Raw genomic sequence first — 16,774 nt, 5'->3', positions numbered from 1 at the left:
TGTCCATAAAGGTTATGAACAGAACCGGTGACAAAGGGCAGCCTTGGCGGAGTCCAACCCTCACTGGGAACAAGTCCGACTTACTGCCGGCAACGCGGACCAGACTCTCGCTCCTCTGGTAGAGCAACCGAATGGCCCTTTGTAAAGAGCCATCCACCCCATACTCCCGACCCATACTCCCGACTTTCCCAGGAGTACCCCCCACAGGGTGCTCCTGGGAACCCAGTCGTAAGCCTTCTCCAGATCCACGAAACACATATGGACTGGTTGGGCAAACTCCCATGCCACCTCCAGCACCCTAGCGAGGGTGAAGAGCTGATCCACGGTTCCATGGCCCGGACGAAAACCACACTGCTCCTCCTCAATCTGAGGTTCGACTATCGCCCTGACCCCCCTCTCCAGTACCCTGGTGTAGACCTTACCAGGGAGGCTGAGGAGTGTGATCCCCCGATAGTTGGAACACACCCTCTGGTCCCCTTTCTTAAAGATGGGGACCACCACCCCGGTCTGCCATTCCAAAGGCACCGCCCCCAATGTCCATGCAATGTTGCAGAGACGTGTCAACCAAGACAGCCCCACAACATCCAGAGCCAAGCACTCCCCAAACTCTGTCTCCTCCATGGAGCACATGTTGGTGGGATTGAGGAGTTCCTCAAAGTATTCCTTCCACCGCCCAATTATCTCCCCAGTTGACGTCAGCAGCCTCCCGCCCCCACTGTAAACAGTGTGGACAAGTTGCCACCTCCCCCCCGAGGCGACAGACGGTTTGCCAGAAACTTTTCGGAGCCGACCGATAGTCATTCTCCATGGCCTCACTGAACTCCTCCCACACCCGAGTTTTTGCCTTGGCGACCGCCATAGCTGCACAGCGCTTGCCGGTACCGGTCAGCTGCCTCTGAAGACCCACAGGCCAGCCATGCCCTGTAAGCCTCCTTCTTCAGCCTGATGGCTACCCTCACCTCTGGTGTACACCAGCGGGTTCGAGGATTATTGCTGCAACTGGCCCCAGCAGCCTTATGGCCACAGCTCACAGCAACCGCCACAACAATGGCAGAGCGGAACATGGCCCATTTGGACTCAATGTCCCCCACCACCCCTAGGATGTGGTCAAAGCTCTTCTGGAGGTGGGTTGAAGATCGTTCTGACTGGTTCTTCAGCCAGGCGTTCCCAACAAACCCTCACTACTCGTTTGGGCCTGCCGGGTCTGCGTGGCATCTTCCCCTGCCACCTGATCCAACTCACCACCAGATGATGATCAGTTGACAGCTCAGCTCCTCTCTTCACTCGAGTGTCCAGAACATGCGGTCGCAGGTCAAATGATATGACTATAAAATCGATCATAGACCTGCGACCTAGGATGTCCTGGTGCCACGTGCACCGGTGGGCATCCTTATGTTTGAACATGGTGTTAGTTATGGACAAACTGCGGCTTGCACAGAAGTCCAATAACTGCACACCACTCGAGTTCAGGTCGAGCCTGCCGTTCCTCCCAATCACGCCATTCCAGGTCACGCTGTCATTGCCCACATGAGCGTTGAAGTCTCCCAGTAGGACAATGGAGTCCCCAGCCGGAGCACCATCTAGTACCCTTCCCAAGGACTCCAAAAAGGGTGGATATTCTGAACTGGTGTTAGGCGCATAAGTGCAGACCACTGTCAGGACTCGTTCTCCGACCCGGAGGCACAGGGAAGCAACCCTTTCGTCCACCGGGGTAAACCCCAATGTACAGGCAGAGAGTCTAGGGGCAGCCAAAAAGCCCACCCCCGCCCTCTCACCTGGAGCAACTCCAGGAAAGGAGAGAGTCCAACCCCTCTCAAGGACTCGGGTACAGGACCCCAAGCTATGTGTTGAGATGAGGCCGATTATATATCTAGCCGGTAACGCTCAACCTCTTCCACCAGCTCCAGCTCCTTCCCCGCCAGAGAGGTAACGTTCCATGTCCGTAAAACCCAGCTTCCATGCCTGGGGTTCAGACAGCCGAGGCCCCCGCCTTGGATTGCCACCCAGGCCACATTGCACCGGACCCCTCCAGTTCCTCCTATGGGTGGTGGGTCCAGGGGAGGACGTGCTCGTGTCACCTTTTCGGGGTAGGCCTGGCCGGGCCCCACAAACCAAGGCCTGGCCACCAGGTGCTCGCCTTCAAGCCCCTACCCCAGGCCTGGCTCCAGGGCGGGGCCCCGGTGCCCCTCCGGGCAGGGTACACACAACACTTGGTGGCTTCTCCATGAGGGGTCTGTTGAACCGTTCTTTGTCTGGCCCTTCGCCTAGAACCAGTCTGCCTTGGGTGATCCTACCAAGGGCAAAATGCCCCCGACAGCGTAGCTCCTAGGGTCACTAGGGCACTCAAACTTCTCCACCACGATAAGGTGACAGTTCCTGTAGGGCAATTCAGTTTACAGTCTACCAGATGATTACATAAAACAACAATCACAACATAAATACGCAGGCATTCTGTCAGCAGTAATCAATAAACATGTAAAGGAAAAGCAGTGGACATACGGTACACAACGGAGGAAATAAATGATAAATACAAAACAGTCAGTAATAAATAAATAAATATAATGCCCTTCTACTAGCTGCCATCAGCAGCATTAAGTAGTGTAGTGTGATGGCAGAAGGATGAAAGAGATTGCATATCTGTTTGTTTTCGGGGGGGGGGGCACTTAGCGCCCACCCAAGGACATCAAACAGAATTCGTGGTTTAGGACGTGGTCAGGAGAGCTCAAAAGCTGTCTGGCAGGACAGTCCTCTTTTTATAGAGGGAGCTCACGTCAGTCATCTGTACTCCTATGATCTTGGAGCAGATGCTTACAATCTTGCTGAGACTGTTATTGTCCTTAACTAGCAGTCCATAAAACCAACAAATAAAAGAGAATTTTAAAAGATTTCAATAAAGGAAAGCTTAAAATTACATAAAAGTCTGATCGAAACATTAAAAGAATTCAGCTTCCTCATTAAGTGGGTCCTCTATTGTCCTGTCTTAGCATTAGAAAATGGATGCATGGGGGTTGTTTTTTCTATATGAAGCATCACTTTGCCTCATTTAAGTAGTGAGTGTGTGTGCGTGTGTGTGTGTGTGTATGTGTGTGTGTGTGTGTGTGTGTGTTTGTGTGTGTGTGTGAAAATTAGGTGTCCTCACTCATTCTACGGACCATCTCAGGATCACTCCTCAGAGCACAAACACACACATATACTTCATATATGAGACTGGTTCTCAGCTTTGTGTGAGATGTTTTTTCTCTTTGATTCCATGTCAGCATTTGCACCATACATACACTGAACCATGTATCACAAATGGTTTTGCTGTCCTCCAAGACTGATTTTGACATTTCTGATTTACCATAATGACCTTACGTCATCTCTCTCAGGCAGCATCTAACCACTGCTTCCTTGTTTTTTTCCTTTTCCAGGCCTCAATGAGTGTATGATCAACAATGGCGGCTGCTCCCACGTTTGCATGGACCGACCTATTGGCTTTGAGTGCCAGTGTCCCAGTGGCTACCAGCTACTGGACAAGAAGACTTGTGGTGGTAAAGAAACATTTACTGTATTTCAGATACACAGACAGCCTACTTATGTGCAAAAAGAAAGCATGATGGATGAAGCAAATGTGTATGTGTGTGCGTATACACATTGCTTTTAGCATAGGTTGACCAAACATCCTCTTTTGCCCGGACATGTCCACTTTTTACAGCCTGTCCATGGCATCCAGCCGTGTGTTGAAATTGACTGACGCTTTGCACTGAATACTATGGTACTGTGTTACCTGTGATGTAGGCCGGGCCAGGTGTCCTCTTTCTTGGAAATCAAAATATGGTCACCCTATTTTAGCAGCACTTAGCTATCTTGCTGTGCCCAGCCTGTCACTCTATAGGGAAACCAAAACATTCATCCTAATTCTCTCTCTCTCTCTCTCTCTCTTTCTCTCTCTCGGAAGCTTGAATGCACCCTAATGCCGAGCAAAAACCCACGTTGACACGCGTTTTTTAGTGTGAAAAGGGGTATTATACCTCTTTAAAGCCCCTTTCACACTGCACCAAAAACGCGGGTGAACGCAGGTGTTTGGGCACTCTGAAAGGGTCGACTCGACACTTCGACCCGCGTCGACCAACTTGCCAAGCGACCTGGGAGTTTAGCGGCTTGGCTCAGCTCGGCTCGGCTTGCTTGCAGTGTGAAAAGGTCAACCCGCGTCGTGTCAGGTTTCACGTGACCTTCCTGTCGCATCCTGATTTTGTCACTGTGTCACCTGTCAAGCTGTCATCGTGGAAGCTCTGGAAAAAAATAAATAAATGAAAAAAACTTCGGCTGGGCTGAGAGCTGCTCACTCATCTCTCCATAAAGTTTTGGCCTCTGCCATAAGATCAGTCCTCCTGTTGATGTCCTGCAAACAACAACACAAGCATTCGACTCGACGACGTCCGTGTTGTCGGTTGTTTGCCTCTCAGTGTTCCGGCGCACATTTATGTGAAATGATGACATTGTCAGCACGAGGATGTATGAGAGAGGAAAACACAAGCACGCAGCCCTCACAGCAGGTGTTCAGACCCAGGTTTTTTTGGAAGCTTGAATGTGCCCTAATGCAGAGCAAACGCGGGTGACCTGCTTTTTTCAGTGTGAAAGGGTTATTATACCCCTTTAAAGCCCCTTTCACCAAGAACAGGGGTGAACACGGGTGTTTGGGCACTCTGAAAGGGTTGACTCAGCATTTCAACCCACATCAACCGACTCGCCAAGCGACCCGGGTGTTAACCGGCTCGGCTCAGCTCTGCTCGGCTTGCCTGCAGTGTGATGCAGTGTAAACACCCGGGTCGCTTGGCAAGTCGGTTGATGTGGGTTGAAATGCTGAGTCAACCCTTTCAGAGTGCCCAAACACCCGTGTTCACCCCTGTTCTTGGTGCAGTGTGAATGGGGCTTTATATACACGCGCCCTTTTCAGCCTTTAACAGTAGTGTTTCTCCTTTACGCCCAAAGAAAAATTCTGAGATTTTCTGAAAGGATTTTCTGGAAGGAAGCAGATCAGAATTCGACAGGGACACCACACAGTCTTCAGAAATTTCCATCTGGAATTCATTCATAGTCAACACATCACACACACACAAATTAGTTGCTTTCAATCTCTGACTTCCATCCCTTCCCTTCTTCACAGACATCGATGAGTGTGAGAGCCCAGCTGCCTGCAGCCAGATATGCGTTAACTACAAAGGGGATTTTAAGTGCGAATGCTATGAAGGTTACGAAATGGATCCCGTCACAAAGACCTGCAAGGCAGAGGGTGAGTCATCATGATCAGAGGACAATAACACAAGCAAATGCAGGTAATTTTGCAGGTAAGTTTTTTGTCTTGATTAAGTTTCTAGAGGGTTTAACAGATTTCATGTTTTTAAACATTTTGTGTGATTATATGAAATGCCCCTGGTTGTACAATTTTCAGATTTGCTGCACTGTTGTGATGAAAAGAGAGCTGAGTGAGGGGGCAACTTTCTCTATCTGTTAGTCAACGATTCATTCCTTCTCTCACTTATTGACATGAATTTTGGTTAATTCCCTAAATAACTTGCTCACAGGTTGTTTGGGCACATGCAGTTCGGAAGACTCCAGGGGACAGACAGTAAACTGGGGAAGAGATTATATCTTCATGCTGGCCTGAGAACTACAACATTTAGAGCTGCAACCTTTGAAACACAATATTAGCTAAGCAGTAGAAGATGGATGGATGGATGGGTAAGAGTGTATAAATGGGTTATAGCAGCAAACTGGCACTGAGAAGACACCTCAACCCTGACAAAAGAAATATGCAGGCAACAGATGCTACCGCTATGCTTGAACATCCTCTGTCGTGTTTCTGAATATGAGGACAATTCAAGGCAGTTGTCTACACAACACAGGTTACAGATTATGCAGTGTCAATTGAATTTGTGTGAAGTACGCTGGGCGGCTTTCTAATATTATACTGTTGCTTTACACTGCTGCCTTCAAGCAACGATATATTTCTAAAGAGGTTTTTCAAGATTTTGTTTGTAGCTGATAATCATTCTGTGAAACAGTCCAATCTTAGCCAGAGATACTGGTTTCAGATCAGCAGCAGCCTCACTTACATCAGGGGCTGGGGGTGCAAGGTCATCATGATTCCTACAACCAACTTAAACATAACCTTTCATATCAGATATAATCAGTCTTCATAACAATCTTGACAAGTAGCACAGTCACGTTAGGATCATTTAGGTTCTCAAAGTCAAGGTTAAAACTGGGGTAACAAGGGTATCTGAAGCAATGCTTAATCCTTGAAATGATACTACAGTTTTATGAGTGATATGTAAAACCATGCTGAGGTGTAGCGACTCCTCAGGGGCATCTGCTGAGTAACATCCATCCATCCATCCTTTTTCTACCGCTTATCCTATTAAGGGTTGCAGGGGGCTGGAGCCTATTCCAGCAGCCTTCGGGTGTGAGGCGGGGTAGACCCTGGACGGGTCGCCAGTCCATCCCAGGGCCAACACATGTTGAGAGACCACCATTTACAATCACAGCCACACCTACGGTCAATTTAGTGTATCAATTAGCCTAGTCCCCATTTGCACGTCTTTGAACTGTGGGAGGAAGCCGGAGTACCAGAGAGAACCCAAGCAGGAACAGGGAAGACATGCAAACTCCACTCTGAAAGATCCTGTGCCCGAGCCGGGGCCCCACCTTGGAACCCTGTTGCTGTGAGGCGATAGTGCTGACCACTGCACCAGCATGCCGCCCTGGTTTAATACAAATGGAGTCTAAATACGTTGAACTGAATCTGGCCTCCAGTCAAGCTTCTTGACTGAGAAGTGTGCAAGTGAACTGCTAAGAGCCCAGTTACTTTCCTTTGACCTCCAACTGTGGCTGAAAGCTATTAGGGAGAAGATTACAAACAGATGCCAGATTACATGTTTACAGTTAATTTCCACCCCCAAATCGTTCTTTTTTAATAGGCTGGAAAAAGTCTTGTGAAATGTCATCACTTGGTCCTTGTGGCCATCAAAAGCTGCAGCTTCATTTCCCTTAATTAAACCAAGCCAATTTGCTCTCCAGTGAAGTTCTGCGATTTGCATATGTGTGTTTGCATTCTTTTGTGTAAATGTTGCTCTTGTGTATTTCTCTGTGCATGATGCTAATGGGTTTACAAACAGTTTGTTGTGGCTGAAAGAGAGCTGTGTGTCTGGATATTTGCCAAGAGCAAAAGCAGACTCAGCAGGGAATGCAGCAGTTTCGCTGTCTGAAGAGAAAACTACAGCTGCTGTGACAGGTTGTAAATCCAGCAGGGTACTTTTTCTGCTTTTAGGGAGGATTTGAAATGTCATTTTCATAGGCAAGTTTGAAGAACTCTTTCCTAAACAGTGAATTCACTCAGACTTGGAATGGGAGGGGGAGGAAAGGGTTTTGTATGATACTACGATGAGGCTAGGACACAGGAAATGGAGGCAAGAGCATCATTAATGAAAATTTTGGTCTCTCTCTCTCTCAGTATGTCTTGATATAGTTGGCTGCAGCCGGCATTCTATTAGCATGCAGTGTCAGAGAGAGACTCAGTACAGATATTACAAGAGCCAGGTACAACAGACCATGGGTGATAAAACCCACTCTGCCTGCGCCTTCTGTTATTTTATCTTTAAACCACTTGACTCTTTACTGTCATAGTTTCATACATAAAGGCATGAGAATAGCAAGTCGGTAGCAGGTCCCTGTTCAGAGAAGGACAACCTAATTAAATTGTAATGGGGGTGACCCTTCACAAGCAGACAGTTCTAAAAATAGGCTTCAGTGCGGCCAAACTGTCTTCTCTACATTCCCATGTGTCCTTGTTTCACTCTGTGCTAACGACATAACTAAGCTACTACAGAGCCTATAAACTATTTCATATCTTTGTATGATAATGAGATTCTACATTGTTTTATGTTTCCAACATCCTTGTTATGTTTTCTGTGTTATTAGAGTTATTTTCAAAACCAAGGAACAAATATCCACTGCAGTCCTTTCCTCATTGCTGAAACGCTGAAAGCATTGTGTTCTCATTTCACTCTCCATAACATGATATTTCTGGAACACCTTTTGGGAATTTCTTCAAATTTTCCTCAAACATCCACTGGAGCTCGTGCAAAAAGAAAAGATTTTGTACACAAAGGTCGAGGTCAGTGTAATAAGCACACATCATGGAGGTATACAATTGCAACCTGGTGTTTCCAGTTTATATGGCTGTGATAATGGACACGGTTGATTCGAATGGGAGTGGTGATGGAACAAAGTGGTCACATCACCTGTTGGGAGTGTTCCCAGCCACCATTTAAAAAAAAAAATGCTGGGCTTTGCTTCCTTTACCATTTTTTTTTTTTAACAAAACTCACCCTCATCACAGTTTCTCAACTCCTGAGAATTCCAGACTTCTTTCCTCCCCATGACAGGAAATATTAAATTTTGGGGTGAATGAGGTGAAAGGGTTAGGTTAAGAGTGGGGGTAAATAATAGTTATGGTCAAGTGTCCAGGAAATGAACATGCTCAAGTGTAAAAGCGTAAAACCTTTTGGAGTTAAAATTCCACAGAAGAATAGAATTGGTGTTTATAACCCCCTGCCCTACAGCTGTCTGCTCCTTGCACTTTTTGCTCACAAACTGAATAATAAATTCCAATAATTTTTATAACAACACGTCACAAGTAATATGTCTACCCTATATATAAAAAAACAATAATAGAAAGAAATACATGCTCTAATTGTTGAGGGAGCTGGGACTGTCTGTGTAGAAATACGGCATAGCCTTAGTTGGACAGACCTGTTTTTATTGTTTTTAGTTATACTTATTACTCATTTTCATATTTAAATTTTTCATGATGTGTAGGCTCACCATAAAAACTGTCACAGGTTTACATTCTTTGGGGGTATTTTTTCACACAACCCATTGACAACCCTTAAGAAATTATCTTGTTGGGGTCCAGACTATTTTTTTTTGTGGTTTAATTATTGACACACATACAGGTGCATCTGTTATTTTACATCTAGTTCAATCTTTATTTCGACTTTTTGAATATGAAACCACTAGCTAAAGGTTAAAGCATTTTATCGACCTGTGCTTTCTTTTTAGTCTGATGTTGTAATAGAAATTAAATGGGATCTGTGAAACTCCTGTTCTTTCGACCCATAAATATACAAACAGTATATTAACTCCCCATTCTAAATTGGCCTCCTGTTAATTGGATTGTATTGACAAAATTTCTCAGTACCCACACTTAAGCCCTGAGCTTGCTCCTATACCCATTTTCAAAACTGCTTCTTAACATACAGTAATTTACTCTCCATGCAGGAAAAAGCCCATACCTGCTCTTCACCAACCGGCATGAGATTCGACGCATTGATCTTGTAAAGAGGGACTACAGCCAAGTGGTGTCCACCCAGAAGAATACTGTGGCTCTGGACCTGGACATAGCAAATAATCGCATCTTCTGGTGTGATCGTTTTCATCGGAAAATCTACAGGTATGCCAGTCATGGAAAATATTTAGCTGAAATTGTTGATTTCATTTAACGAACAATGACCTCATCAGACTGAAAACAGCACTGAGTGTGAGAGTCATCTAATGCCAATACAGTGGCTTATAACACTATGAGGTTCATTTACTGCTCTCAAAGAGCTTTCCTTGCACTTGTGATGTTGCATTGTCCTCAATATAACCTTACAAACATTTTATTTATGAAATGTCAAGCATGTTTAAGTGCAGAGCCCTGGAGTGGCCAAGATATAACTTGTTCCCTCAGTTTAAATGAGTTGTGTTTTCTCAGTTTCTTTATATGAGTAAGTTATATCTTACTGTATCGTCTGAATATACTCAAACTAAATTTGGTGAACAGGTTATATCTTGTGGCCCCCCATTTTTTTTTTTTTTAACTAACTCTCTCTCTGCCCACAACAATATTTCTCCTTTTCCATTGTTTCTCCCAGACTCTGTACTCAGATCTGTAGAACTCTATCATTGTGGATGGGCATAAAGAATCCCATCTCTACATAGACAATCTTGTTTTCCAAAGATAAGCCACTAAAAAAAAAGTTTTTAATGTTACTCCTTATTTTGAGTAGAATTTGACATTTCAGACTCTAAACCTGTTAAATCTGCTCTACCCTGACATGACTTCATTGCCCATCATGTGAGTTATGTTGTATGTTGTGGGCTCTGCACGATAGTCATTTGAGACATGTTATTGTTATCCCAATAACATTTTCTCCTCAGAGTTCTATCTAATTGAAGCATTGTGTTCTCTTTTACAAAACTGATTGAAAGAGAAGTGATCTCCTGGAGACAGAAATTGATGTTCCTGTTCATGTGCATGGCTCCCCAGCCCTCACCTCTCCACCTCTGACTGGATGAAATCATTTGTTAGCAGGCCTCCCGTGAGTCAGGCCTTGTCTAACCTAAGCATGTGGCCCAAAGCCAACACTTCTTTGCTGTCAGCACAAAGCAAACTGGAAAAAATAGCATAAAAATCAACAGCAGTTGTCATAAATTGCAGGCTATTCACTTGAGCAGTCGTTGTTGTGTACACATGCATTTACCAGTGGTAGATCATCCATCCATCCATCCATCTTCAAGCACTTATCTGAAATCGGGTCACGGGGGTAGCAACTCCAGCACGGCACCCCAAACTTCCATTTACCTGGAAATTACCAGGTCAGTCTGCGGGATACTGAGGCGTTCACAGGCTAGTGTGGAGATGTAGTCATTTTCACCTTGTCCTCGGTCTGCCCTGCAGCTTCCTCCAAATTGGAAATGCCAAGAACGCCTCCCTGGATGGTTCAGGCATCCTGGCCAAATGCCTGAACCACCTAAACTAGCCACCTCTTCTTCGAGTCCTCATAGATGTCTTCTCACCCTCTTACCTTACCCATATTTCATGAGATGATGGGAGAAGAAACAAAAACTGACAGATAGACCTAGAACTTTGCTTTCTGGCTCAGGTCTCTTTTCATAGTAACAGTGCTGAAGAGCAAGCAAATGACCACTCCTGCTGTTCCAATTCTTTGGCCCATATTATCATCCAAGAATTGAGAAGAGGACCTGAGTTACTTAAATTCCCCCACTTGGGGTAAGGACTCATTCCCTACCAGAAGTGAACATCTCTTGTTTTCCTGCAGAGAACCATGGCCTCAAATTTAGAGGTGCTGAATTAATCCAGTGAGAGCTGGTCACAGATAGATGAAGCCAGCAGGACCACTACTATTTGCAGTAATACTATTCCTCAACCCACCAAACTGCAACCTGACCTTGAAATCCTGTCTATGAAAATTAAAAAACAGGACTGATGACAAGGAACAACCCTGGCCAACCCCCACAGGAAACAAGTCAAATTTTTTGCTGTGAGCTCACACACTTTGGGTGTACAGAGATAGGGTGGGTCTGAGTAGTTCCCCCTCACCCCTGATAAGCAAACAAAACCAGCTCCCTCTGGGATCCTTGGTGGAGTCCACTGTCTGCTTGACTGTCCTGTCCGGCACCTTACAGTAAACTCTCCCAGGAGAGCTGAGTAATGTGTGTTGGCTCTGTACTTGGCACACATGCTCTGCTCCCCTTTTTTGAAGAGGGGGAACCACCACCAGGTCAGCCATTCCTTCGGTAGGCCTACTGCCCTATGTTTTTGTACAAATCTCGTCAATCCATGGGGCTTTGGCACTGTGGTGTTGTTTGATTTATTATTATTATTGATTAACTTCCTCTAGGGAAATTGACATTCATTCATCATCATCCTCCATGCAAATAAAAGGGTACTTTTTTAAACCTATGCTTTTAAATTTTTATGTTAATATAAAACATTAAAATTATGGTGTTTAAACCTGTTACACTCCCCACGAATTTGATCTCAGGGTGTTAAATCACCTTCACAGCACAGATTATTTCCTTCTGCATACACCACAATGATTGTTTCTGAAATATAAACTTTGCACATATTTTGTCAAAATAATATTATAATTAAATATGCTAATAAATTTAATATACTCCCTGGCATTTGATCTCAGCGTTTTGAATCCCCTTCAAAACATCGGTGCTGTCTTTACTCATGCACTCAGAGACTTGTTTTTGAAATATATCCTTGATGTATTTTTGAATATAATTTTTTTCCAGGTACTTCAGAAATATGCTAATGAACCTATTAGAACCTGTGATCATTTAATCTCTGCGGGTCAAATCAACTTTGGAACATATCATTATTATATGATCATTTCTTATGTGCTACAAGGCTTGATTAATATACATATATACAATGGGTTTGGTAAGTATTCAGACCCCTTCACTTTTTTCACATTTTGTTATGTTGCAGCTTTATGATTAAATCATTTAAATTCATTTTTTCCTCATCAGTCTACACTCAATACCCTTTAATGATATAGTGAATCCAGAATTTTAGAATTTTTTTGCAAATTTCATAAACATGAAAAACTGTATCACATTTTCCTAAGTATTCAGACCCTTTACTCAGTACTGAGTTGCAGCACCTTTGGCAGTGATTCCAGCCTCCAGTCTTCTTGGGTATGAGATGACAAGACTTGCACACCTGGGTTTGGGGATTTTCTGCCATTCTCCTCTGCAGATCCTCTCAAGCTCTGTGAGGTTGCATGGAGACTGTCGGTAGACTGCCATTTTCAGGTCCCTCAAGAGATGTTTGATTGGGTTCAAGTCAGGGCTCTGGCAGGGCCACTCAAGGACATTCACAGAGTTGTCCCGAAGCCACTCCTGCCTTGTCTTGGCTATTTGCTCTGGGCCACCGTCGGCCCAGTCTAATGTCTTGAGCGCTCTGGACCATTACTTTGCTCCTTTCAGCTTTCCCTCAACCCTGACCAGTCTCCCAGTCCCTGCTGCAGAATGATGAGTTGTGCCTGGTTTCCTCCAGACATGACGCTTAGAATTAAGGCCAAACAATTCAAGCTTGGTTTCATCAGACCAGAGAATCTTGTTTCTCATGGTCTCAGAGTCCTTTAGGTGCTTTCTCGTAAACTCCAAGCTGGCTTTCCTGTGTCTTTTCCTGAGGAAAGGCTTCCGTCTGGCCACTCTGCCATAAAGCCCAGATTGGTGGAGTGATACAGTGATGGTTGTCCTTCTGGAAGTTTCTCCCATCTCCACACAGGATCTCTGGAGCTCAGCCAGAGTGACCATCGAATTCTTGGTCACTCTTAACAAGGCCCTTCTCCCCCGATTGCTCAGTTTGGCTGGGTGGCCAGCTCTAGGAAGGGCCCTAGTTGTTCCAAACTTCTTCCATTTAAGAATTATGGAGGCCACTGTGCTCTTGGGAAAGTTCAATGCAGCAGAATTTTTTTTGTAGACTTCCCTTCAGCTGTGCCTCAACACAGTCCTGTCTCTGAGCTCTGCAGGCAGTTCCTTTGAACTCATGACTTGGTTTTTGCTCTGGTCAATATTGTACTAACAGGTGCATAAGTATGTTCATAAGGTGTAGTCTGGCGCAACTAGGGCGCATTGTTATTTTGGGACACTATTTACTACTATATTTGTGCAGTACATCAAGAAGAGGCTGATCTTTGGTCAGTGGCTTGACGTCCTATTTAAAGGGTGCATCAATCAGAGAGCCAGATGTACAGCATTGCAGTGTCTTTCTTTTGATGCCTGACAGTGTAGAAACACTGGCTGCCACTTCCTACCAGGCCTGTTTCTCTTCTGATGGCTTCAGTTGATACCTGGTACTCCCATACATACACATAAGGTACACCTAGCACACAAGGAGGTCTGTGTCTTCAGATGAGAAGTGTGCTCCTTTCCTGAGATGAAATGTGTGCACCACTGAAGCAGCAACACACTGAGTTCTGGAGCAACCTTGAGCTTCAAAGGAAACAGCGCAAGGCACTCTGATTGGTGTGTCATGCTGGAAACACACCTATGCATAATTAGATGTCTAAAGAATGACTTATTCCGCCGTGCACCATTGTTTACACTGTGATGAAGTAAAGTCAGTCACAACAACAACAATTCTCCTGGAGCAAGCATATCTTCAGCAAAAGTGATGAAATACTTTGTTTTAACTGGCAGGAATGTCGAGCAGATCCTGACTCAGTGGGAACAGCCATCTGCTTTGACCGATTGGGGGAAAGAGAGCACAAAAGCAGGGGCAGAGTCAAAAACAGATAATAGAAAAGGACAGCTATAGGAAGGATAGAGATAAAGAGAGAGAGAAAGGAAGGAGAGAATGATAGATTGGGATGTGAACTGACTGGAAGCAGAAAGACGAGTGGAAAGAAAGACAGGGATGAAGGATGCACAGCAAACAATAAAAACAATTAGCTACCAATAATAACAACATCTAAATGTTAATCAAGAAATCAATTTCAGCATTATATGAGCAATTATGTGCTAGCAAATACGATACAAGCACAATGCTGACGGTAATGCTTGTACAGTATTAATATAACTAATATGAATACTACTTGAACTAAGACTAATAATGATGCTAAGAGTGGCAGCTTGAACCTCTTCAGGTCTGTAGCCTCATCCAGCAGCAGCATCAATCAGGGTTGTGGGAGATGGAGAGGCAGAGAAGAGAGAAGAGGACAAGTTAGTAACAAGTATGACTACAGGAGGACAGAGAGGAGGAGAGAGAAGCCTCGTGCAACATAGAGGATCCCCTGGCTGTCAAAACTTGAACCAGCATACCTAAGGGCTAGCCTAAGCCAGCCCTAACTATAAATGTTATCTAAAAGTAAGGTCTTAAGTTTACTCTTAAGCATATTCCTAACCAAAATGGGGTGATTCAAGTCAGGGCTCTGGCAGGGCCACTCAAGGACATTCACAGAGTTGTCCCGAAGCCACTCCTGCCTTGTCTTGGCTATTTGTTCTGGGCCACCGTCGGCCCAGTCTAATGTCTTGAGCGCTCTGGACCATTACTTTGCTCCTTTCAGCTTTCCCTCAACCCTGACCAGTCTCCCAGTCCCTGCTGCAGAATGATGAGTTGTGCCTGGTTTCCTCCAGACATGACGCTTAGAATTAAGGCCAAACAATTCAAGCTAACCAAAATGGGGTGATAGTTAGATAAATGGTTAAAAGTGCCCTTTGAACCCCAAAATGAGGCTAAAAACAACCCAACAGACAGCATACACATAGCGCCATCCGCCAACTGCCTGGCCATTGATCGCTAAAATAGGCCTCTTTAAGTTTTGTCAAGTTTGTTGCAGGCCAAAGCTGGTAAGGAATCAAAACAATCATGTTTTCACACCCTTTATCACCAGCAAGCTGTGAGCATTCATCCACTTTACATTGATTTTGCAGCAATGCCTGTCTTTCTGTAGATGATATATACATATATTATATACATTCTCCTCCCTCAATGTTCCTGATTCTCAATACAATCCATTTCTCATTCGTATATCTACCCCTCCTTGCCCTCCAGTGCCTTCATCCATGAGGCCAGTGAACCCTCCCAGCAGGTGCTGCTGGTAGATGCGTCATTACAAACCCCCATGGGTCTTGCTCTTGACTGGCTCCAACACAACCTGTACTGGACAGACTCTGGGGACAAATCCATCTCCGTGGCTTCTGTGGATGGCACCAAAAGACGCATCCTCATCAACTCAGACCTCAGTGAACCCAGAGCCATAGCACTGGATCCGCACCATGGGTGAGGAGGAGGAGGAGTTTTCCTGTGTTTTAATATTGGAGAATTATTTTCTGCTGACCCAAGACAAAGATTTTTTAAATGATTATCCTGCTGGATCCACAAATTGGATAACAATAATCTTCAGAATGCTGATTGAGGCACCAAATGCACTTAATGTCATTAATAGATAGACATTGGGAATTGTGTTGTATTTGAATGCAGGTTGATATCGTGCAATAACCACTCAAACTTTATTGAAATGGTATTAATTTGTTTGAAACATCTGGAGATTTATGCCTAGAGCAAATTATCATCAATGGCTTAAGTTTGCATGTTCATTTCCAATTACTGGTGATGTAAATGAGCACAGGCCAGGTATATCTGGTGCAGGTCAGCAAAGCCACACACTTGAGTTACACTACATGGACATGTTTACTATACTTATCTGGTTGTCACAGAGGTCTGTTAAAAAGGCTATATTGAATAACAGATGACTTCCTAGTAGTTTTGGGGGGCTTTTTTAAACAAAACACCATTTACCTTGTAAGGTTATTTCACTTTATTTGCAAGCCCCTCGGTATCCCCACATGCAGTACAATAAATGTTTCAAACCTAATAACGATGCACTGGAAAACCCCAAACTTTGAGGAAATATATTTATTTGCCATTCTTCTCAGACCCTAGACCTGCTGATTGATAGATAGATTAGCACAATGAATGATAGTTGGAAGGAAGTGTTAGTAGCTCCTCAACACAAGAGACAATTGTGGGGTAGTAGATAAATACATATAAATATCTATATATTTATATGTATGTATGTATATGTATATATGTGTGTGTGCCCTAAGTGACAATGCTGACTTTTATGATGAAAACCTAAGCACAAGCTTCTAACACCATCTCCTTTCTTGCTGTGCACAGCAGCACTAGCCCTTGTGAGAACTCCATAATAACATCATAAACACAAACTCTTTGGTCAATCCAGCTTCATGTACTGGTCTGACTGGGGCACCAGAGCCAAGATAGAGAAGTCCGGAATGAATGGGGTGGACCGACAGGTGCTGGTTGCTGATAACATGGAATTGCCCAATGGCATCACTCTAGGTAAGAGGGGCCGTGTTTTATCTCGTGTTGGCTGACATATCTTACATTTCCATTTTTCACATTATT

General features: G+C 44.5%; 1 protein-coding gene across 4 annotated transcripts in view; it reads left to right on the top strand.

The window, feature by feature from the left end:
• Positions 1-16,774, top strand: part of LOC147261198 (low-density lipoprotein receptor-related protein 8-like) — a 132,844-nt gene that overhangs the window by 107,162 nt on the left and 8,908 nt on the right. For all 4 annotated transcript variants that reach the window (XM_086203128.1, XM_086203126.1, XM_086203127.1 and 1 more), the window contains 5 exons: positions 3,411-3,530; positions 5,147-5,272; positions 9,322-9,493; positions 15,398-15,625; positions 16,590-16,708. In XM_086203128.1, the coding sequence (XP_086059254.1) occupies positions 3,411-3,530; positions 5,147-5,272; positions 9,322-9,493; positions 15,398-15,625; positions 16,590-16,708 (765 nt within the window). The remainder of the gene's footprint in view (positions 1-3,410; positions 3,531-5,146; positions 5,273-9,321; positions 9,494-15,397; positions 15,626-16,589; positions 16,709-16,774) is intronic.

The sequence above is a fragment of the Aulostomus chinensis genome, chromosome 5 (assembly GCF_037954235.1).
Source record: "Aulostomus chinensis isolate RoL2024-O1b breed Wild chromosome 5, RoL_Achi_v1.0, whole genome shotgun sequence".
Taxonomy (NCBI): domain Eukaryota; kingdom Metazoa; phylum Chordata; class Actinopteri; order Syngnathiformes; family Aulostomidae; genus Aulostomus; species Aulostomus chinensis.
This window is presented reverse-complemented; position numbering and strand designations above follow the sequence as displayed.